The sequence below is a fragment of the Oncorhynchus masou genome, chromosome 30 (genome assembly GCF_036934945.1).
Source record: "Oncorhynchus masou masou isolate Uvic2021 chromosome 30, UVic_Omas_1.1, whole genome shotgun sequence".
Lineage (NCBI taxonomy): Eukaryota > Metazoa > Chordata > Actinopteri > Salmoniformes > Salmonidae > Oncorhynchus > Oncorhynchus masou.
This window is the reverse complement of record NC_088241.1, coordinates 63,141,595-63,164,669: the sequence shown is the minus strand read 5'-3', so window position 1 is coordinate 63,164,669 and position 23,075 is coordinate 63,141,595. Positions and strand designations below refer to the sequence as shown.

Genomic DNA, 23,075 nt, shown 5'->3' with positions numbered 1-23,075 from the left:
TGAGGCACGGGAACCTGTAGAGCCAGCTGAGGCGCGGGTGCCTGTAGAGCCAGCTGAGGCACGGGAACCTGTAGAGCCAGCTGAGGCGTTAGCAGAGGCATCCCTGATAGCTTCGGCAATGGAAACCTGACGAGTTAGCAGAGGCATCCCTGGTAGCTTCGGCAATGGAAACCTGACAAGTTAGCAGAGGCATCCCTGGTAGCTTCGGCAATGGAAACCTGACGAGTTAGCAGAGGCATCCCTGGTAGCTTCGGCAATGGAAACCTGACGAGTTAGCAGAGGCATCCCTGGTAGCTTCTGCAATGGAAACCTGACGAGTTAGCAGAGGCATCCCTGGTAGCTTTGGCAATGGAAAACTGACGAGCCAGCCGAGGCATGGAAGCCTGACGAGCCAGCCAAGGCATGGAAACCTGACGAGCCAGCCGAGGCATGGAAGCCTGACGAGCCAGCCGAGGCATGGAAGCCTGACGAGCCAGCCGAGGCATGGAAGCCTGACAAGCCAGCCGAGGCATGGAAGCCTGACAAGCCAGCCGAGGCATGGAAGCCTGACGAGCCAGCCGAGGCATGGAAGCCTGACGAGCCAGCCGATGCTTGAGAACCTGTCGAACTCGCTGAGGCATGAAAGCCTGACGAGCCAGCTGAGGCATCTTCGGTTGCTTCGGCAGCCGCCCTCAGACCCGACCAGTTTAATAGCAAAAAAATCCTTGTTGCTTCCCTTTTATGAGGTGTTATTCTGTAAACGTGTACTCTAATAAACAGGAAGCAAGTACAGGGAGTGAATTTAATAAATAAACGAACATGGAACAAAACAAGAAACACGAGTAGAGTACAGACATGAAACATATAAACAGAATCAGAGTCAATAACGCCTGAGGAAAGAACCAAAGGGAGTGACATATAGGGGAGGTAATCAGGAAGGTGATGGAGTCCAGGTGAGTCTCATGAGGTGCAGGTGCGCATAATGATCTTGACAGGTGTGTGTAATAATGAGTACACTGGCGACAACGAGCGCCAGAGAGGAGGAGAGGTAGTTGACGTGAAAGTACGTGAACCGTGAGGCCAAAACCTCAACTATGCCACAACCCCTTATTGGAGCAAACAGAGATTATTAAAGAGGCTGAAAGACTACATCTTTCTGAAATTCTTGTTGTAAAGAATAATACAATATGTACAGTCCAGTCCATTCCTGTCCAGTGGTTACCAATCAAAATTGTTCAATTGAGCTACATGCTCTTGCCCCATCCCATTTTGCTGTGTAGGCCAGGCCAGTGTTATTTGGTTTGGGTAGATCATGGCTGTTGAAAGTGTATGGCTGGAGGGGAAGGAGGCTCCCGTCATGTAAATGTCACGTTGTTTCAGAGGCCTTCCTGTGTGTTTAACCAGCTGTAATGCCGCCTCTCTGGCCAACGTGTCCGAGAAAAATGGTACTCCGGTTTCAATTGCTGCTCTCTTTGGCAGCTTGCCTTCAAAATGTCCCCCAGAGGTTTAAGGCCTTTTCAACAGAGTGTGAAAGCTTCCAGCCTCTCAGGGAAGGAGAGACGGAACGATGACTGATGGAGTGCTTTGTAAAGGGAGGTCTGCAGTGGCCCCTTGAAGACTAGAGAGCCATCCATAAGGGATTTTTCTTAGGAGTGCAGTGGTCGTTTCAGAGTCATAAAGAAGCCTTCTCAGAATAAAAACATAATATGCTATTTTATCTTCTTTTCTTATTTATAAAGAGTCTTCCTGGACTAAGCTGAGTGGGGTTTGTGTGTCTGTATACAACACTTGGAGGTTTTGGAGATCCCAGTTTAGAAAAGCAATATCCCTGTGGAGTACTAACGCTCAGAGCGATACCATCTGTCTTGACATTTTGTATTACAGTGGGAGTCTGTAAAGTCTGAAGAGAGCCACTTCCAGACCACTTGCCTTCCATTGAATCCGTGTTTCGCCATCGTTTCCATGGCGTCGGCTGATTGTGGCTGTTTGACGAACAGTCGATCGAGCTGATCTCCCGACCAAACACCCACTTACCTTCTCTTACTGAAAAAAAAACACCCAACACGCTCCAACCCGAACAGTATCTTCAACCCCCCTACCCCCCCGCACCAAAAAAAACACGCTCCAACATGAACCATCGCTTCAACTCCCCAAAAAAAGGATCCAACATGCTCCGACCTGAACCATTGCTTCAACTCCCATAACACGGTCACTCATACTAAGGTTCTAGTCCTCCCAGAACATTAAACTTCCATTTTCCAGTGCTTCCCAGATGGTGGGTCAACTCAGGACCCAGTGACCCAATTCTTCGGAGTAGAAGAATTCCTTTAGGGTCACAGGTGTTAGAAACACTGGGCTTGTTTTCTTGGTAGGCCACAAGACAATTCCAAAAGCACATTTGAGAACCACTGTCTAGCCCAACGGTCACAACTGTTTGATATAACATCATAATTCATGTTAAAATAGTTGTAATTACATCATTTCAACCTGTTTTCCCACTGGGAACAGCCTTCTATGCTACTGGAACAACCCAATGCATGATGTTACCAGCTGTGTGTTCATACATTTGAACTGTATAGTTTCAGCCTCTGCTGTACTTGGCCGACAGAGGCTGGTTCAGCTTGACGCCCAGAGAAGCTGAAAGCTTGATTCTTCATTCTCATTAGAGGCAATAACTGGATAAGAGCGTCTGCGAAATGACTGAAATGTAAAGATGTTGTCATCCAATGACCTAATAAATCCACTATGGACCACGAAGCTGTAACTGTTATGTAACCAATACATTTGGTTTCTTTATGACTAATTCACATTTCTCTTAATTTAGCAAGAAGGCAGACAGACATTCATAGGAATTTGATTCCTAAATGAAAAATGATGTGTGACCTTGAATACATACATTTCTCTTTCCTCTACTATAGTTTTATATATATTTTTAAAATTGAACCTTTATTTAACTAGGCAAGTCAGTTAACCCTCCTGTTGTGTTCATTTCATGTTAATTAATTCTGTTTTCCCGGTCCAAAATGACCGCCCCATTATAGCTGATTATAAATCCATAATAATCCATATATTATAATCTAATGTTGCGTTAGATCTTTTTATTAACTTAAGTTCTTGAGAACATTACAAGTTTTGATCTTCTATTTGCTATTTATGGCCTGTAGGCCTCATTGACCTGAGCTCATACAACTCATTTTTGAGTTAAAAAAAGAAAGCATCATGTATGGATTATTTTAACTATAACAAATACTCAGATGAAACATATTGTGCTATTTATCACAGACTACTTTGTGTCAAAGTTGAACAAGGACTCTCTCATCCTCACCAGTGTCATGATCAAAGATATGATCAAGAGCCTCACATACACTATATGGTTTGGTCATTGTGCTGCCACAGAATGAATTGTGAGCAAGGCTTCAAAAAAGCTTTATATACCAGAGCTGCAAGAAATGTTCTATATGTTATTGAAACAATGTTGCGATTGTTTGTGAGAATTCCAACAGGTGTGGTTCCCGTGAGGGGAGGATTCTATTGGGGAAAGGTTTCCGAGGAGATTACCATGGAAGCCAAGAAGGGTGAGGTGTGTGTGTTTACACGCTCAAATACACATGCATGTGGGGGTCTGGGAGAGGAAGTGTGTCCATCTGATGAATGGGCATGTACCTGAACGCAAATTTATATACTAATTGTAGTTTCACTAGAATATGTGGACATTTCTAATGACCGGTCATTTTTGACCGGGAACACCACAGGTGTACCAAAGTTAAATAAAACACCCAAAATGTAATTAAAATCATCTAAATGTATTGTGTGTGTTCAGATGCCCTGTGTGGACAAAGTCATGGAACCTTATGACAATCAGATTAAATTAACTACATTTTCCAGAGAGAAAAAACGTATAAATCGGTCCAATTCGACCGGAACACAGCAGGAGGGTTAAGAACAAATTCTTATTTACAATGACGGCCTACCCCGGCCAAACCCTAACCTGGATGACGCTGGGCCACTTGTGAGCCACCCTATAGTTAAAGGATCAGAGCCCTGAAGAACCAACCACCTGAACAGGCACGTCACAACCCATACCCAACCTTTCTTTCGTATCGTCCGAGATCCCTAAAGATTGGAAAGCTGCCGCGGTCAGACCCAAACTAGACCCAAACTGTTACAGACCTATATTCATCCTGCCCTGCCTATCTAAAGTCTTCGAAAGCCAAGTTAATAAACAGATCACTGACCATTTAGAATCCCACCATACCTCCTCGCTGTGCAATCCGGCTTCCGAGCCAGTCACGAGTGCACCTCAGCCACACTCAAGATACTACACGACATCATAACCGCCATTGATAAAAGACAGTACTGTGCAGCCGTCTTGATCGACCTGGACAAGGCTTTCGCCTCTGTCAATCACTGTATTCTTATCGGCAGACTCAATAGCCTTGGTTTTTCTAATGACTGCCTCGCCTGGTTCACCAACTACTTTGCAGACAGAGTTCAGTGTGTCAAATCGGAGGGCATGTTGTCCGGACCTCTGGCAGTCTCTATGGGGGTACCACAGGGTTCAATTCTCGGGCCGACTCTTTTCTCTGTATATATCAATGATGTCGCTCTTGCTGCGGGCGATTCCCTGATCCACCTCTACGCAGACGACACCATTCTATATACTTCTGGACCTTCCTTGGACACTGTGCTATCTAACCTACAAACGAGCTTCAATGCCATACAACACTCCTTCCGTGGCCTCCAACTGCTCTTAAACGCTAGTAAAAAACAAATGCATGCTTTTCAACCATTCGCTGCCTGCCCCTGTACGCCCGACTAGCATCACCACCCTGGATGGATCCGACCTAGAATATGTGGACATCTATAAGTACCTAGGTGTCTGGCTAGACTGCAAACTCTCCTTCCAGACTCATATCAAACATCTGCAATTCGAAATCAAATCTAGAGTCGGCTTTCCATTTCGCAACAAAGCCTCCTTCACTCACGCCACCAAACTTACCCTAGTAAAACTGAATATCCTACCGATCCTCGCTTTCTGCGATGTCATCTACAAAATAGCTTCCAATACTCTACTCAGCAAACTGGATGCAGTCTATCACAGTGCCATCCGTTTTGTTACCAAATCACCTTATACCAACCACCAATGTGACCTGTATGCTCTAGTCAGCTGGCCCTCGCTACATATTCGTCGCCAGACCCACTGGCTCCAGGTCATCTATAAGTCTATGCTAGGTAAAGCTCCTCCTTATCTCAGTTCACTGGTCACGATAACAATACCCACCCGTAGCACACGTTCCAACAGGTATATCTCACTGATCATCCCCAAAGCCAACACCTCATTTGGCCGCCTTTCCTTCCAGTTCTCTGCTGCCAGTGATTGGAACGAATTACAAAAATCGCTTAAGTTGGAGACTTATTTTCCTCACCAACTTTAAACATCAACTATCTGAGCAGCTAACCGATCGCTGCAGCTGTACATAGTCCATCTGTAAATAGCCCACTCAATCTACCGACCTCATCCCCATACTGTTTTTATTGCATTTACTTTTCTGCTCTTTTGCACACCAGTATCTCTACTTGCACATCATCATCTGATCATTTATCACTCCAGTGTTAATCTGCTAAATTGTAACTATTCGCTGCTACGGCCTATTTATTGCCTACCTCCTCATGCCTTTTGCACACACTGTATATAGACTTTCTTTTTTCTACTGTGTCATTGACTTGTCTGTGTTATTGGCTTGTTTATTGTTTACTCCATGTGTAACTCTGTGTTGTTGTCTGTGTCACACTGCTTTGCTTTATCTTGGCCAGGTTGTAAATGAGAACTTGTTCTCAACTAGCCTACCTGGTTAAATAAAAGGTGAAATAAAAAAATTAAAAAATACTGAACAGTAATCCTGTCTTGCAATTACAATTAATCTTCCCTTTATGCGTTTGTACCCACAGAAGCATATCTAAATTAACAACAGGTTATAAAAGTGATTTTCTAACGCTTCCTCCAAAATAGTTCCAAATGAGATTCATGCCAACACAGTCCAGGTAATGGGGTAAAGCTACAACCCAAGCCCTCGTCACCTGATCTTAGACTGTCCCGATTGAGAATTTGTCCTCTTTGGCTGCCAGGGCCTGTATAACAGAGGAGAGAGCTGTTACTTTCTCGGCTCTTTTGATGCCAAACAGCACTAAACATCTGAACTCCGACTCACTTCCACTAGGTGTAAATGGATGAAATATAGATCCACAAAATGTTGTGAAAGATGAGAGGACCTGAGGAGCGCCATGCCAGTTTTATGGTCAGCTGTCTTCAAATGACGGTTAATCTGCTCCTGGAGAAACTTCTTAGGAACTTCTAAGACATTTCTTGTTTATTTGCAAGAGGAAAATGTTGTATATTGTTACCAGGCCAATATGGAGTGCTCTGCACGTGCCAAATAGGAGTCATTGGGATTTTTACTTTCAGGTTATCTTGCAAATTTGCTTCTTTGCCTCCGGTCTTTCTCACTCCTTTGACCGTCTGTTTCAACTTATGTCACCCCCCTCAAGTTTAGGGATCACCTTGACAGGGAAGGTAAACATCCAACAACTCAGAGTTGAAAGGTCACAAACTCTTGTTTTCAAATCAGGTCATGGCGGAGGACACCCCACTCCCCTCGCTAAAAACGTTACAAGACCGACCGAAAAAGCTACGACTACAATAATCAACCGCTCCCTTCGCACGCCCCTGTTACGCACCAAGTAGTGGAGTAGAGAGATTGCGTCATCCGATGGAAAATTCAATGGAAATTTGCTTGACACAAGTCAAAACTAACAGAGAGAAGGGGAGTGTTGGGGGAAATTAAAAGCAGTCGGCCATTGAAAACATGACCCTGGAAGAGAGAGCGAGACGAGGAATAAGACGCTTTTGATACACTGCCTGAGGATGTTGAATAACTTCACATGAAGTTTACTGAGAATATCTAGTTGGCATGGGAACAATTAAACACTAAGTAACGTTAAAAACAAGCAGATCCATTCAGTGCAAAGTGTGTTGTTTGTGTGAGGTCTGTGACTATAAACTAAAGTGAGGAGCACAACCGCAGTTTACTGTGAAATAAAAATGCTGTTTAATAAACAGACCTATTTATACCTGTGAGGTCATCTTACACACACTTCAACTGACTAGCTAGTCTTAGGAAACAAACGCTTCTTTCTTCTTTCTATTCAGTCGAGCTCATTGACTGGCCATTTAACAGCGGCAGGCGAATGTCTACGAACGTCCTGTCAGCAATACGGGGTCCCACTTTGTAGAAGGAAGACATCCCCAAGACATGTCCCTCATCACAAACAATAAGGATTTCTCCCCACATTTAGCTAAATGGGTGCTAGGGTCTGTTCGCTGCCATGGCACTCCCTCGTTGCATTCCTCCCCTTGTGCCAAACTCCCGTCTCTTATCCCTCCCCATCACCATGACCACAAGATCCTCCGAGACATGTGACACTGGATTATGGGTGTTTATGGTAACCCACAAAGCAGTAGGGGAGGACTGGCATCCATGCCCGTCCGCAGTTGCTGACAAGTGGCTTCTCTAACCCAGAAGTCTCTTGTCAAACCATTAACATTAGGTAAAACGCTGGCCCAGGACACCGCTAGGGTAAAACGCTGGCCCCGGACACCGCTAGGGTAAAACGCTGGGCCAGGACACCGCTAGGGTAAAACGCTGGCCCTGGACACCGCTAGGGTAAAACGCTGGCCCAGGACACCGCTAGGGTAAAACGCTGGCCCCGGACACCGCTAGGGTAAAACGCTGGCCCCGGACACCGCTAGGGTAAAACGCTGGCCCCGGACAGCGCTAGGGTAAAACGCTGGCCCCGGACAGCGCTGGGGTAAAACGCTGGCCCCGGACAGCGCTGGGGTAAAACGCTGGCCCCGGATAGCGCTAGGGTAAAACGCTGGCCCCAGACAGCGCTAGGGTAAAACGCTGGCCCCGGAAACCGCTGGGGTAAAACGCTGGCCCCAGACAGCGCTAGGGTAAAACGCTGGCCCCAGACAGCACTAGGGTAAAACGCTGGCCCCAGACAGCACTGGGGTAAAACGCTGGCCCCAGACAGCGCTGGGGTAAAACGCTGGCCCCGGAAACTGCTGGGGTAAAACGCTGGCCCCGGACAGCGCTAGGGTAAAACGCTGGCCCCAGACAGCGCTAGGGTAAAACGCTGGCCCCAGACAGCGCTAGGGTAAAACGCTGGCCCCGGAAACTGCTAGGGTAAAACGCTGGCCCCGGACACCGCTAGGGTAAAACGCTGGACCCAGACACCGCTAGGGTAAAACGCTGGCCCCGGACACCGCTAGGGTAAAACGCTGGCCCCGGACACCGCTGGGGTAAAACGCTGGCCCTGGACACCCCTTCCACTTGCTCCCGAGTGACGCAGCGGTATAAGGCACTGCATCTCAGTGCTAGAGGCATCACTACAATCCCTGGTTTGATTCCAGGCTGTATCACAACCGGCTGTGATTGGGAGTCCCGTAGGGCGGCGCACAATACGCCCAGCATCGTCCGGGTCAAATAAGAATTTGTTCTTAACTGACTTACCTAGTTGAAAACATTCTAAAACCCATAGGTATTGTGTTCATTTAAAACACATTGGCTGAAAAGCACCCACCCTTCCCTTAGCCAAGAGTTCAACATAATACTCTCCATACATTATACTCTATCAACACACTCGCTCTGTGCCCAAAACTAACTCCCACCTTGACGGCAAAGTTATGCTTAAATACACCCACAATGGAGCGATTTCACAGCCAATGATATCTCAAGAACGGTGAGTGGAGAGGGAATTGAAGTGAAGTTTATATTTCATTCTCAGGGCTTTTCAGAGCATTTTATATCACGTGTTGCCAGGTATGCTCCTCCTGGCATTGTGTTTCCCATTAAATCCACAGCGTACAGAATCCCCTGGACTTCGCAGTGATGCCAGGTTTGACTCAGCTGTTACAGTATGCCAGTATCTATAGGAACACAACACACTTTATATCCAAACAACTTTACCACCAAGCACAGAAAACACTAGTATTTGCTTGTGGACTTTGGCTTCAGATTCTCATCTGTAGCCTCACACTTACGTGTCATTAGCATCTTGACTAAGGAGGGGAGATGGACAGTGGGCAGTGAAGCGTGTAACCTCCATAACAACATCTTACTCCGAAAAACACACACTTTGTTTCCATTCAAAGTAAAACGGCTGATTGGTTTAGAAGAAGAGATGTGGGAGAAAACATTGTTGAGTCAAGATAACAGATGGATAACTCAAGACATAAAGCTGAGTGAGGGAGATGCAGATACATATTTAAAAGTAGTGTAATTGCCTCCCGAGTGACGCAGCGGTCTAAGGCACTGCATCGCAGTGCTGGAGGTGTCACGACAGACCTGGGTTTGATCCCAGGCTGTATCACAAACGGGCCGTGATCGGGAGTCCCATAGGGTGGCGCACAATTGTCCCAATGTCGTCCGTGTTCGGGGAGGTTTTACTTGGCTCATGCAGGCTGACCTCGGTCATCAGTTGAACGGTCTGTCCTCTGACACATTGGTACGGCTTCCGGGGATAAGCGGGCAGGTGCTAGAAGAAGTTCAGTTTGGCAGGTCATGTTTCGGAGGACACATGACTCGAGCTTTGCCTCTCGAGCCCGTTGGGGGAGTTGTAGAGGTGAGACAACGTTTGTTTTTAGAAAATGGGAGAAAACATAAATAAAAAGTCATATTGAGCATTGAATGATACAATAATCATGACAATTACATCTGCATTTAAACGAGATCAACACATAGTCATGTGGGTCAATATTTATCATGGATGTGTTTTTGGAAGAGTCCCATTTGGACATAATAATAACCCCATGACATTATGTCAGACCCATGACAATAGAATGACTGTGGGCAGCCAGCTCCACCTCTCTCAGGACATGTAATACATACAACACAATCATAATTATTACTGTTCAGGGAGGGGCAGTGTTAAGTTAAACAGCTGTACCATTGAGAGCACCGGTTGCATCACCGCTTGCTATGGCAACTACTTGGCATCCGACTGCAGGGTCTACAGAGTGTAGTGCGTACAGCCCAGTACATCACGTACAGCCCAGTACAACCCTAACCCTAGTCTGGTCTTCATGGAAACTCGTCAGAATAGTCTCTCTCTGTCTTCATCTCTCTCTTCCTCTTACCCCCTCTCTTTCTCTCTGTCTTCATCTCCCTCTCTATCTCTGTCTTCATCTCTCTCTTCCTCTAACCCCCTCTCTTTCTCTGTCTTCATCTCTCTTCTCTTACCCTCTCTCTCTCTGCCTTCACCTCTCTCTTCTAGAGGTCGACCGATGGCCGATTAATTAGGGCCTAGTTCAAGTTTTCATAACAATCGGTAATGTGCATTTTTGGACTCCGATTATGGCTGATTACAATGCACTCCACCAGGAGACTGCATGGCAGGCAGATCACCTGTTATGCGAGTGCAGAAAAGAGCCAAGGTAAATTGCTTGCTAGCATTAAACTTATCTTATAAAAAACAATCAATCTTAACATGATCACTAGTTAACTACACATGGTTGATGATATTACTAGGTTAACTAGCTTGTCCTGCGTTTTGTATAATCAATGCGGTGCCTGTTAATTTATCGAATCACAGCCTACTTCTGCAAATGGGTGAGGATTTAACAAGGTCATTCGCGAAAAAAGCACTGTCGTTGCACCAATGTGTACCTAACCATAAACATCAATGCCTTTCTTAAAATCATTACACAAGTAATAAAAAAACAAAAAAAACAGCATATTTAGTTAAAATAAATTGTTAGCAGGCAATGTTAACTAGGGAAATTGTGTCACTTCTCTTGTGTTCTGTGCAAGCAGAGTCAGGGTACATGCAGCAGTTTGGGCCGCCTGGCTCGTTGCAAACTGTGTGAAGACCATTTCTTCCTAACAAAGACCGTAATTAATTTGCCAGAATTTTACATAATTATGACATAACATTGAAGGTTGTGCAATGTAACAGCAATATTTAGACTTAGGGATGCCACGCATTAGATAAAATATGGAACGGTTCCGTATTTCACTGAAACGTTTAGTTTTCGCAATTATATTTTCCAGATTTGACCATATTAATGACCTAAGGCTCGTATTTCTGTGTGTTTATTATATTATAATTAAGTCTATAATTTGATATTTGATAGAGCAGTCTGACTGAGTGGTGGTAGGCAGCAGCAGGCTCGTAAGCATTCATTCAAAGAGCACTTTCCTGCGTTTGCCAGCAGCTCTTCCCTGTGTTTCTAGCATTGAGCTGTTTATGACTTCAAGCCTATCAACTCCCGAGATTAGGCTGGCAATACTTAAATGCCTAGAAGAACATCCAATAGTCAAAGGCATATGAAATACAAATGGTTGAGAGAAATAGTCCTATAAAAACTATGACCTAAAACTAAACCAAATTGAGCATGTTTCATTATTTATTTGAGACTAAATTGATTTTATTTATGTATTATATTAAGTTAAAAATAAAAGTGTTAATTCTGTATTATTGTAATCATTACAAATATATAAAAATCGGCATCATCTTTTTTTTGTAATCCAATAATCTGTATTGAAAAATTAGGGTCTCTCTCTCTCTCTCTCAAGGATGTTCATTAACCATGCTGAGAGGTCAAGGCTAGAACAACAGTGATCACAGGGAATCCCCCTAACCGAGTGACCTCAAATGACCTTACACGTCGACTGCCTGTGCTTACGCAGAGTGCTGATACATTATCTTCAAACAAAAGAAACGTTTAGAGTTGATGAAAGCTTCTAAAACAGCAACAGCTGAGGCGCTAATCATACAAGCAGCGTTTGAAGGATGCGCCGCCCACATCAAAAAGACAAGCTGACCTTTTTTATCAGACAGAAGAAGAAAAAAAACACTGGAGTCCCAAAGCAAGAGGATAAATCTGTCGGCTGCAGACGGCTGCTCTGTCATTAGGGGAAGCCCTCTCTCTAGTCTCATCACATCTGGTAAGAGAGAGAGAACAAACACAGGACACACAGCAGTACCGACTTCTATCAACAGCCAGACGGGACGCCGGCTTCTCAGGGCTCAGATGAGAAGACTCGCTCTCTCTCTCTGGTCAGGTTTGAGCGGTATCTAGATGTTCATACCACTTCTGTACCATATGGTATAACTGGAAGAGCACACAAGGTGACAACGACGCATAAAACAATTTAGGCAACAGGAATCTTGATCCAGGAGGGGATTGAATGTCTCAGCTGTAACCAAGCCGTGTTCACAATGGCAGTTTGAAGTGACTCAAATCCTATTTATTTGCATTTCAGATTCAAATCTGTTCTTTTTCCTATGTCAGAATGGTTCAGATAATAACTACAGAATGAAGCCAACATCAGCGTGAGCTTTCGTTGCGAATGGTATGAACTGTGAACTCTTATTCACGACAGAAGTGATACCACCTAGCCGTTGAGTTAGCGACCACAGCTGCAAATGCGGGTTAGGAAGGAACAGACAGAGTATCCCGTCTACCACACAACGATGTTACAACCTACTGAAGCGCAACTCAGAGTAAATATTTATTGCATTTTCCTTTTCCAAATGGCCGGTAATTTAGAATGCATAAGATACTGTATTTATGATGGAACAGCTTCTTCCCTTTGTTCCTCAGTCTCCCCGCTCTTTCACTAAACCCAGCCCCTTTTCCTTTGTGTAACAAGCTGTCATATCTGTTCCGCCCGCTAGGGACGTTGTCCTTTATGACGTAATCAAGTTATGATTAATTGTATGTACAGAAAAGTACTCATTTTTAAAGTTGGATCATCTTATCCTTTGAGGCTTTAAAAGTGTTCTTACCAACATGATTTTGAACATTCAAAACAACTGGGAAATGTCCATGACAGGCATTATTGTCACCGTAGCTTGCTACAGAACTGAGTGATAGGAAGCACAAGCACCACCACCAATCAGTCTAGACCACTGCACACACACACCCCTCCTTACTATGATAACTAGTGTAGCCTTGTCATCAAATGACTGCTGTCTGAACACACACAAGTCCCATTTGGTCACTTGCTGTTTGGACAGTCAGTTGTCCAAAACGTATTAGAAAAACAAAACTGATTGGAGCATTAAGGCCTGCAGTGTGAACAAGGCTCAAGAAGCTTGCGATTGACATCGAGCCACTGAGCTAGCAAGTTAACATAGCTGGAGCCCTGTGCTGGATATAATTTATAACACATATTATATTTCTTATAGCAAGGAGGAGGCGGCGCCACCAACCCCAAAAATATCAATTTTTGTTGAAAAAATAATTACAGTGTGGAAAATGATCCCTTTGGTATTTCGAAATACTCCAGTATACAGTATAACCGTTATATCACCAAGATTATCTCTGGTCTCATAGAAACAGACACCTGCTTGTTTTCACCCACATCTTCCCAGTCTGACAGTGACTCTCCAGATCGAGATAAATCTCCCATCAGGCCACTGTCTGAAAAACATAAACATTTCATACAGGTTTCACCTATTAATTAATGGGTATGAGGCACTTCTAAAACCTTTGGAATGTGACCTAATGTGGGAACACTTTCTTTAATCGTTTTAAGGCAACATTCAGGAAGACTCAAACCCAAGATTCCTTTCTGGTGAAGGTTAGAGAAGTAAATGCCGGCCTGATAAAAGGGGGAGAGGGAGTGGGAATTCTTAAATTGAGAATTTTTAGGGGGGCACTAGGCACTTTGATGAACAAAGCTGTGATTTCAACAGACCGATTAATGCAACAATAGGAGAATTCATGAGAGATGAATGTAAAGAGAGCAGGAATTTGATATCAACACCAGTCACTACATTAAATTGCAGTCCCTCCAGGATTTCACAGGGTTTTTTGTGATATTTGTGTGTGTGTGTGTGGGGGGGGGGGATTCCTGTGGCAATTCTGACATTTTGCAATGCAATGTGCAATGATTTGGTCTAATTTGTCGCGAAAACGCACTGACAAGGAAAAAGGTTTGTTGACGTGTGGCCTGATAGCAACAGTACTCTTACAATAACTTAGATAAAGATCCCAACTTCTTCTCCCCTTCCCCTGCATGCCTGGCCATTTCTCCCACACATGTTCACACACACACACTGTCCGTTTGGGCAGAGGAGAAGAGAAGAGAAGAGAGGAGAGGAGAGGAGAGGAGAGGAGAGGAGAGAGGGAGGAGGAGAGAGGAGAGGAGGAGAGAAGAGAAGAGAGAGGAGAGAAGGAAGAGGAGAAGAGAAGAGAGAGGAGAGGAGAGGAGAGGAGAGGGAGAGGAGAGGAGAGGAGAGGAGGAGAGGAGAGGAGAGGAGAGGAGAGGAGAGGAGAGGAGAGGAGAGGAGAGGAGAGGAGAGGAGAGGAGAGGAGAGGAGAGGAGAGGAGAGAGGACTAAACTGAGCTGCCGAGTTTGATGAATATCCATCTTCATCTTCCTCTGCTTAAAATTATCCAGAGTTTAGGAGAGTTTGGAATTTGGAATGCAGAAATTGTTTCGCATTTTAAGTCAAATACAGCTGTGGCATCCAAAGTATGTTATTCAATCAGGAAGAGACAAGAGGGAAACAAAGATTTACACATAACATAAATAAATGTTTACCGTGTGTGGCCTGGGCCCCACTTGTATGTCTCTTTTACTGAAAGGAAGCGCTAAATCATTTTAATTACATATCTAAGTACATCAGGTACAAACATTGGTTCTCTGCTTTTCACTCAAATTCTTGACAGCAATATGGGTGTGACGCAAATCACCACAGTCTCATCAGCAATGGACGATGGCTTGCTTTACTTAAAGGGATAGTTCACCCCAAAAAGAAAGCTCATCTGTATGAACTCAGCTCATTTTTTGGACCACTTAAAGGGAAAGTCCACTCAAAAAACAATATTTTGGTATTTGTTTCATTGGTCCCAAAATATTTTGCATGGCAGCAGTCGAGATAAGATATTCAACCTTCAAGAAGTATAGTGTCATCGGACACATCATCATAGAATGCCAACTGAGCTGTTGAGTCTGTTGACATTCAGTATTGGCCATGCCGCTGTGAGGGGTGATGCTGTCTGTTTTCTGGGTCTACAACTTCCCCACAGCCAGGACAGAGCTGCAACTCATCCTTCATTACAGCTAACCTTAGCAGCCTGGTAGGAGGCCTCTCTCTCTCTCCCTGTTGTCCCGACATGGGAGCAGCCATGGGTGGACAAACGAACCATCCACGCCCCCTCTCTGTGGTTCAAAGACCGGTCCGGAATTAAGAGTAAACAGGCTCGCTCACACACACACACACACACACACACACACACACACACACACACGGCATGCTTCTAAGTGATCTTATCTGTGTAGAATAATGTATGTGCAGCATCATGAGACACCGTGCAGACGTTGACATTCATTTCAGGACAGCATCTCTTTGAAAGCATATAGTTCCTATTGATGTAAACAGCAACAGCCCTCAGCTCCACTCCTGAGGAGAATCCGTTGGTGGTCCTCACACGGAATGAGCATGTTAGTACAGAATAATGAACAAATCTAGAAGTGAGGCGGTCCTCTCTGTGGGCGCCGGAAGTAAATCTATGGTATAGTAAGGTGCTGTGAGGCCCCAGGAGACGCGACTGAACACCAGCTGCTCCATCTCATAGTCATCATCATCATCACAGTCACTAGTGAAACACATGGGATTACTTTTCCTGCCTCCAACGGTTGTCTCTTAGAAGAGATATACAGGCTACAACATACAGTACAGACTAGGTTACAGGAGAATAGTTATGTCAGCACTGTTTGGAGATGAATTATTGTGCTCCTCTTTTGAACAATGTCCTTTGTCTCCGTGTTTATTAAAATAGTCCCATAAACATCTTTAAGAGAGTCTTTTGCATGTGTGAACCAGATGGAAGGCGCCAACACTAAGCAGATTGCCAAATTCCACCCACCTTCCCATTAACATGAGTAGGCCGCCTTCACACGCACTGTAGGACCTAAGCATCTAAAATGTTAAGGTCCCGGCCCCATTGTATAAAGACATTTGACATAATCCCTTCAAATGGTGCATTTTTTTAAGGCTCTAAATTAGACTATTGAAGGATTTAACTGTAGATAAACAGATCATTAGTACATCAACAGATTTAGGTTTAAGAGGCATCAGTCTTAAACCTTAATCTGAATTGGAAATGCTTAATCATACATTTAGACTTGGGGTGGCACTAAGGCCAGAATGGCGCATTGTGCCTGCTGGCTGTTCAAATTCACATTTACAAGCATTAAGAGAGACAAATCACCATGAGTGAATTCCCATAAACTCATTTTACGATGTCTCCACAAGAAAAACAACCTAACTTCTAAGCTGCATTGTTTGCTCTTTGGGGTTTTAGGCTGGGTTTCCGTACAGCACCTTGTGACATCGGCTGATGTAAAGAGGGCTTTAATATATACATTTTCATTGATTGATTGATTAACTAGCTATGCCAGTACCTCATACTCCTGGTATGTGTAAGGGCTCATTACGATGACACACACTTAACCAGGTATTTGTCTTGTACTGGGCTGATTAGAAAACCATTAGGGCTAGTCCTTATCACTACACATGGAGCCTACAACAGCTGCGTTTAGACAGGCAGCTCACTTGTGATATTTTTTTTCAAATAATTGTTCTTTTGACCAATCACATCAAGATCCTTTCATATCAGATATTTTTCAGAGCTGATCTGATTGGTCAAAAGACCAATTAGGGAGATAAAAAAGATCAGATTCGGGCTGCCTGTGTAAACACAGCCATACTTCAGGAAACAAGAGATGGTTTAAACGTATAGGTGGTGGGTAGGCTACACCACAGAACTCCAAAATGGGGAACACCAGCTCCATTTCAACAAATACACAAAGATGGGACCTTTTCTCGGCAACAGCTTTGTTTGTTCCAGTATTTACTGCGTACATGTGCCTCTAAAGAACGACAGTTTTATTGCTTCTGTAATCAGACCAACAGTTTTCAGCTTTGCTGACATAATTACAAAAGGGTTTTCTAATGGTCCTATTAGCCTTTTAAAATGAGAAACTTGGATTAGCTAACACAACGTGCCGATAATGGGCCTCTGTACCCCTATGTAGATATTCTGATTTTGATGTTATTTTAATGGTCAAAAAATACATTTTCTTTCAAAAACAAGAAAATGTATAAGTGACCCCAAACTTTTGAATGGTAGTGTATACAATCCATGTCTCCTCTGAAAAACGATTCTTTAACCTGCCTCCACCCCTTTATCTACAAGTGACATCAATAAGGGATCATAGCTTTCACCTGGATTCACCTGGTCAGTCTCTGTCATGGAAAGAGCAGATGTTCATAATGTTTTGTCCACTCAGCGAATATAATCTCCAGAGCATGTCAAAACGGCATTCTGCGTGCGTTTCTACTGATGAAGAGCGACAGTAATTATCTGTCAGTCTGCACATGGTCCTTTATCATATATATAACATTAAAATAAAATGAAAAAGCCTCATATCACCCCATGCATTGACCTTGAGTTGAAGTTTAAGCCAAGTCAGGGACCTGTCATTAGACAGATGTATGCATGCTGGCACGCGCGCGCACACACACACACACACACACACTGGATGGTTATATGCGTAAATGTATAGTGATAGAGCGCTCCCTCTAATGATTTAACTCAATTGGTTAGCTACTGATGCAACATGTAGCCTATGCGCTCCGTCATAAAAACACTTAGCCATCTGAGGATGACCCGTCTGCGTCCATGATTACACTGCAACACTAGTCTGTCTGTGTCAATTGCTTTCAGAGGCCAATGCATTAGCCTGGTTCGCTCACATCATGCATTACTTTTGCTCTGTAGCAGAACCATTAATCACGGAGCCGTCGGCGACAGGTCATTGAAATGTCTCGGTAGACACAGAGCGCACAGTAAGCGCATCAGTTTAAGCTCTCCAATTTGTTCCACTCTATGGACATGTTCTGTCTGCGCATTTTTGTTAAGTGTCGCACTGTCAAGATATGATATAAAGCTTTACCAGAATTACACGTTACGCAAATAATAATGGAATTGCTTGGTTTTACGCTTGGTTGCTGATGGTGTCAAAGACATGCGCTGCGTATTTACACCCACAAGGTTCATCCAACTCAGCAGTTTCATGCATCAGTCTGTATGACTTAAAAAGTAATCATTATAAAAACCAATCTTAAACCCCAAAACTAGACCCACAAAGAAAGCGTTTATGGACCCATCGCTCAGTTTCATAACGCTATAATAATTGCACAGGATCCAATGTCCCCCAAAAAGTTTAACTTTATGCAAAGGGATTGCACCAAGGAATGTTAGAATACGATATACACTATCACAAAATCGTATCACTAAACATGCACTGACTATGTGACTTTATCAAGCTATTAGGCAAAACATGCATGAATGAATGGATGCATATTGAAGAAGCTATACTTTCTCACAGATGCACAATAGCAAACCACTTGAGCCAAATGAGAGAGAGAACAGAACAAAATATGATGAGCGTGACATACCGTCCAGAAGGCGATATGGAGTCGACAGTTGGCAGTACCACAGTGTGAGATGTATTCCAACGGACCACAGGGAGATGCTGATGATAAGGGGAGAAAAGTTAAGAATTTAGCTGAGTAAAAAAAAAATGGTTTGTCAAAACACTTTCAAAACGCGTAAAATATGCGTGAATTTACCGGGAAGTCATTTTCAGTCTTGGTAAGTCCACACAAAAGTGATAGTGGTAAGAGTTGGAGCCCCGCTCTATCCTTCACTCACTTAGTCACTCACTCACTCTTTAAAATGTCTCGATCTCCCCTGACTCACTCTCGGTTTCCTTGGACTGCCCGCAGTTCCAACTGAAACAAAGTCTCCTTCAGTCCTCCAGGACCAAAACACTGAAATCTGACTCCTCACAGTCGCTTCTCGTGGACTCTCCCCTCATATAGCGCTACTCCAGATTCAAATTAACGCACACCAACTTCCCTTCCTCTCTATTAAGGAGTGAGCTCTCTCTCCTACCTTTCTCCTGCTTTTAAAGGATTCTTATCTGGCGTTGAATTGAGAAAATATGCAACGTTATCACTTGTAGATATTACATTTTTGTGATGAATATTCACATCACCTTCTCCAAACCAGTTGAGGTCAGTGTTGATGTGACTTTGGTTTGAGTGTGAAACCTGTCTACTACTTATACACTTCTGTTGACTTCTAATATGGCTATAACCAAACAAAGTATTTATAAAAGAGTCATCAAAACATTTAGCTTTTTAAGAGAATATCTCCATTGGAAATGCAGTATATGCCAGCTCAATAGTTTTAAAGACTTCTTCCATCAACAGTAATCAGTAACCACGGCGACAGAGTTGCATCAAAAAATACTGTAAACCTACACACTTATTTTGAATGTACAGCTGTTGATTGTCTGCACTTCAAGAAAGACCTTGGCACAGTCCAAACCCACCACCACCCCTTGCCAGACCTTAGAGTGTAACCGTATAAACTTTTGTCCGTCCCCTCGCCCCTACCCGGGCTCGAACCAGGGACCCTCTGCACACATCAACAACTGACACCCACGAAGCATCGTTACCCATCGCTCCACAAAAGCCGCAGCCCTTGCAGCAGCAATGGGAACCACGACTTCAAGGTCTCAGATCGAGTGACGTCACAGATTGAAACGCTATTAGCTAGCACCACCGCTAACTAGCTAGCACCACCGCTAACTAGCTAGCATCACCGCTAACTAGCTAGCCATTTCACTTCGGCTACACATAGTCAAGATGGAATCCAGCATCCAGGTCCCAAGAGCCTTGATGTCTGTCTGGAAGATGTCTTTGAAGAAGACAGCTCTGAAATTCCCTTCCCATCCACAGCCCAGACTGATACAGACAAATCACAGCCATGAGGGATGCTATTTGAGGCCAAACCACTGATAGGAGAGGCGATCACAAATGGAGTTTACGAAAGTTCAACCAGGAAGGCTGGTCTGAATGGTTGTTTAACTTCATCCAGTTAGCAGAACATAATTCACTTCTGTTTCCTATTGTACATCATCAGCAGCTTCTTTATCCTCTTTCCTTTTAGCCATGTGTGACATGTCATTCACCTATTCACCTTACAGCCTATAAGAACGGCACAATTATGCTCATTCCTCTCGCTTGCTGTTCAGCCTATGGACTCATTCTTACAATTATCACCTTTCTTTCTCTCAACCAAAAGGAATAAATATGTCAACTTACACATGTTCTCTCACTTACTGTTTTTCCAGCAACAGTTTTCAAATGACAACCACTGCTTTCGATGTTGTTTAAGTCACGTCAGACGCTGAAACCTCCCCTGAGGGAGAGGATACGTCCTTTGGTCCAGCGATCGAACTACACCCACTCCCGTGCCATCCAGGTGATTGATCCACGACTAGCATTTAAAGTGAAAGAATTGCCATTAGGCAAGTAGGCCCATTTCCAACTGGCTTCAAATGGGCTTGGCTCATCTCTGTAACGCCCAGACGATGGCATCCCTTTGCCAGAAAAATAGGTAATTTCTCTATTTGCCGCGGACATCTCCATCGCCTCCACCCAGGGCCTATCTCGCTGCGGCCACGACCAACGACCCGGTGCTGTCAGCTATCCAGCTGTCTTTAAAACCTCTGATCCCAGCCTACAGTATATACTTTTCATCGCATAGATTGTGGTAACATTTAGCATTTGTTAGTTCTGGTCTCTCTGGGCGGAGATCTGGTCTTTCTGGGGGAGAGCTGGTCTCTCTGGGCCGAGAGCTGGTCTCTCTGGGCCGAGAGCTGGTCTCTCTGGGCCGAGAGCTGGTCTCTCTGGGCCGAGAGCTGGTCTCTCTGGGGGGAGAGCTGGTCTCTCTGGGCAGAGAGCTGGTCTCTCTGGGCGGAGTTCTGGTCTCTCTTGGGGGAGAGCTAGTCTCTTTGGGGGGAGAGAGTGAGTGCTAGGGAAAGAGAGAGAGAGGGGGGAAGAGATAAAGGAGGGAGAGATAGAGAGGGAGGGAGAGGGAAAGGGAGGGAGGCTTCTTGACACAATGGAATGGGAGTCAGGGGAGGAGTGAGGAGTAGCAGCCAGATACTGTTCATTCAACCTGGCCTTGCCTCCACAGCTGTCTGTGGTCAACCACGCCCAACTGGAGACGAGCAGACAGCCACGCTTAACGCCCCTCCACGACCAAGCCAACCCTTGTCCAATGCCCCCACACATACATGGACTTCTGCAGGTATAGACACACACACACACACACGGCCATCTCGCTGCGGCTACGACCAATGACACGGTGCTGTCCAGCTGTCTTTAAAACCTCTGATCCCAGCCTACAGCTTATACTTTTCATCACACAGTCTGTGGTAGCATTTAGCATTTAGCATTTGCCACAATTTATTGCTGCATGTTACCACCCAAGAGAAGAGAGCTTGATAAATGACATCTAAGATATGCTGCTGTGGTTAGCAGTCATCCCACGTTGATATAAACATATAATTCATTTCAGCTTCAGATCTGGTTGGATTTATCATAAACGCTAATTTCACGCAGACTCTCGAGGCTATTCATGGGGAACACTCAACCATAGGCTTTTCTTCGCATCCGGGATTCATATTCCCTATTCTGAATATGTACTATGGCTGTTTGCTAAACAACATGTTGTCTTGTGCCATAAATTAGTGCCAAATATAATTATTCTCTGCAGGGACAAGGGCGCATATATGCTACTGGTAGTGGCTTGCAAGTATAATTCATGATAAGCCTACAGTGCCTTCAGAAAGTGTTCATATCCCTTTAATTATTCCACATTTTATGTTACAGCCTGAATTCAAAATGGATTAAATATTTGTTTTCTCTCACCCATCTACACAGAATACCCCATAATCATAATAATACCCCATAATAAAAACAACATGTTTTTAGGAAATCTAATGTACATACAGTATATATATATATATATATATATATATATATATATATATATATATATATATATATAGAGAGGGAGGCTTCTTGACACAATGGAATGGGAATCAGGGGAGGAGTGAGGAGTGGCAGCCAGATACTGTTCATTCAACCTGGCCTCGCCTCCCCAGCTGTCTGTGGTCAACCACGCCCAACTGGAGGGGAGCAAACGGCCACGCTTAACGCCCCTCCATGACCAAGCCAACCCTTGTCCAATGCCCCCACACACACGTGGACTTCTGCAGGTATAGACACACACACACGCACACACAGACATACACACACACATTGGAAGGGGCAATCAATTAATAGCCAGCTCTGACTCTGAGGGCAGAGGTGTTTGCTGAAGTCCCACTTGATGATAACTGATGTTTCATTCATTCCCATCACTGGGTGGACATGAACTCTTCAAGGGAGAGTGCACCTTGGCCCAATAATAAAAAGGGCACCACATTTACATTTTCATTTTCTCCAGCTTAATACCAAGTTCTTTACATGCAGGTTTTGAAAATCACCTTTACTTCTAATACTATCCCTGTGATGTCACAGAGAAGCATGTAGAACTTTCCTTCTGATCTGTTTAAATGCGGAAACATATCAACATGCCGTTTCCAGATACTGAATGTAAACACTGGTTTGGTGCTGGAGGTAATGAATATGAGGTTGAAAAGTGTCAGAATTGCCCTTTAAGTTATGCCCAGATGCTGACACGTACCTTCGCTGTCCTTGCCTCCATTCCACCACTAAAACAACAGAACTGGTAAACATGGAGAAATATAGCTTCCCCAGGGATATTTCTCAGAGTAATAGGAACATATGTTAACACCGGTTATCCTAACAGATCCATCCCTCCATTATTCTCAAGATGAAGATGAAGAAAAACTGTTCCAAACACACGTTTATGTTTCAATGTCTAAAACACTTAAATGGACATTACGGCCGTGTCAGAATCTGGATCTTATAACGCTGTCACCCCACATCAAAACTCATGTCATTTCCCTGTATAACGCTGTCACCCCACATCTAAACTCATGTCATTTCCCTGTATAACGCTGTCACCCCACATCAAAACTCATGTCATTTCCCTGTATAACGCTGTCACCCCACATCAAAACTCATGTCCA

At 44.2% G+C, this 23,075-nt stretch overlaps 1 protein-coding gene across 3 annotated transcripts in view; it reads right to left on the bottom strand.

The window, feature by feature from the left end:
* Positions 1-18,979, bottom strand: part of LOC135522931 (collagen alpha-1(XVIII) chain-like) — a 129,869-nt gene extending 110,890 nt beyond the window's left edge. For all 3 annotated transcript variants that reach the window (XR_010452745.1, XM_064949645.1, XM_064949646.1), the window contains exons 1-2: positions 18,691-18,979; positions 18,517-18,593 (exon numbers count right to left, since the gene is read on the bottom strand). Coding sequence is in view for 2 of the 3 variants with exons in the window: in XM_064949645.1 (XP_064805717.1) it covers positions 18,517-18,593; positions 18,691-18,701 (88 nt within the window). In the remaining variant the exon portion in view is untranslated. The remainder of the gene's footprint in view (positions 1-18,516; positions 18,594-18,690) is intronic.
* Between the last annotated feature and the right edge of the window lie 4,096 nt (positions 18,980-23,075).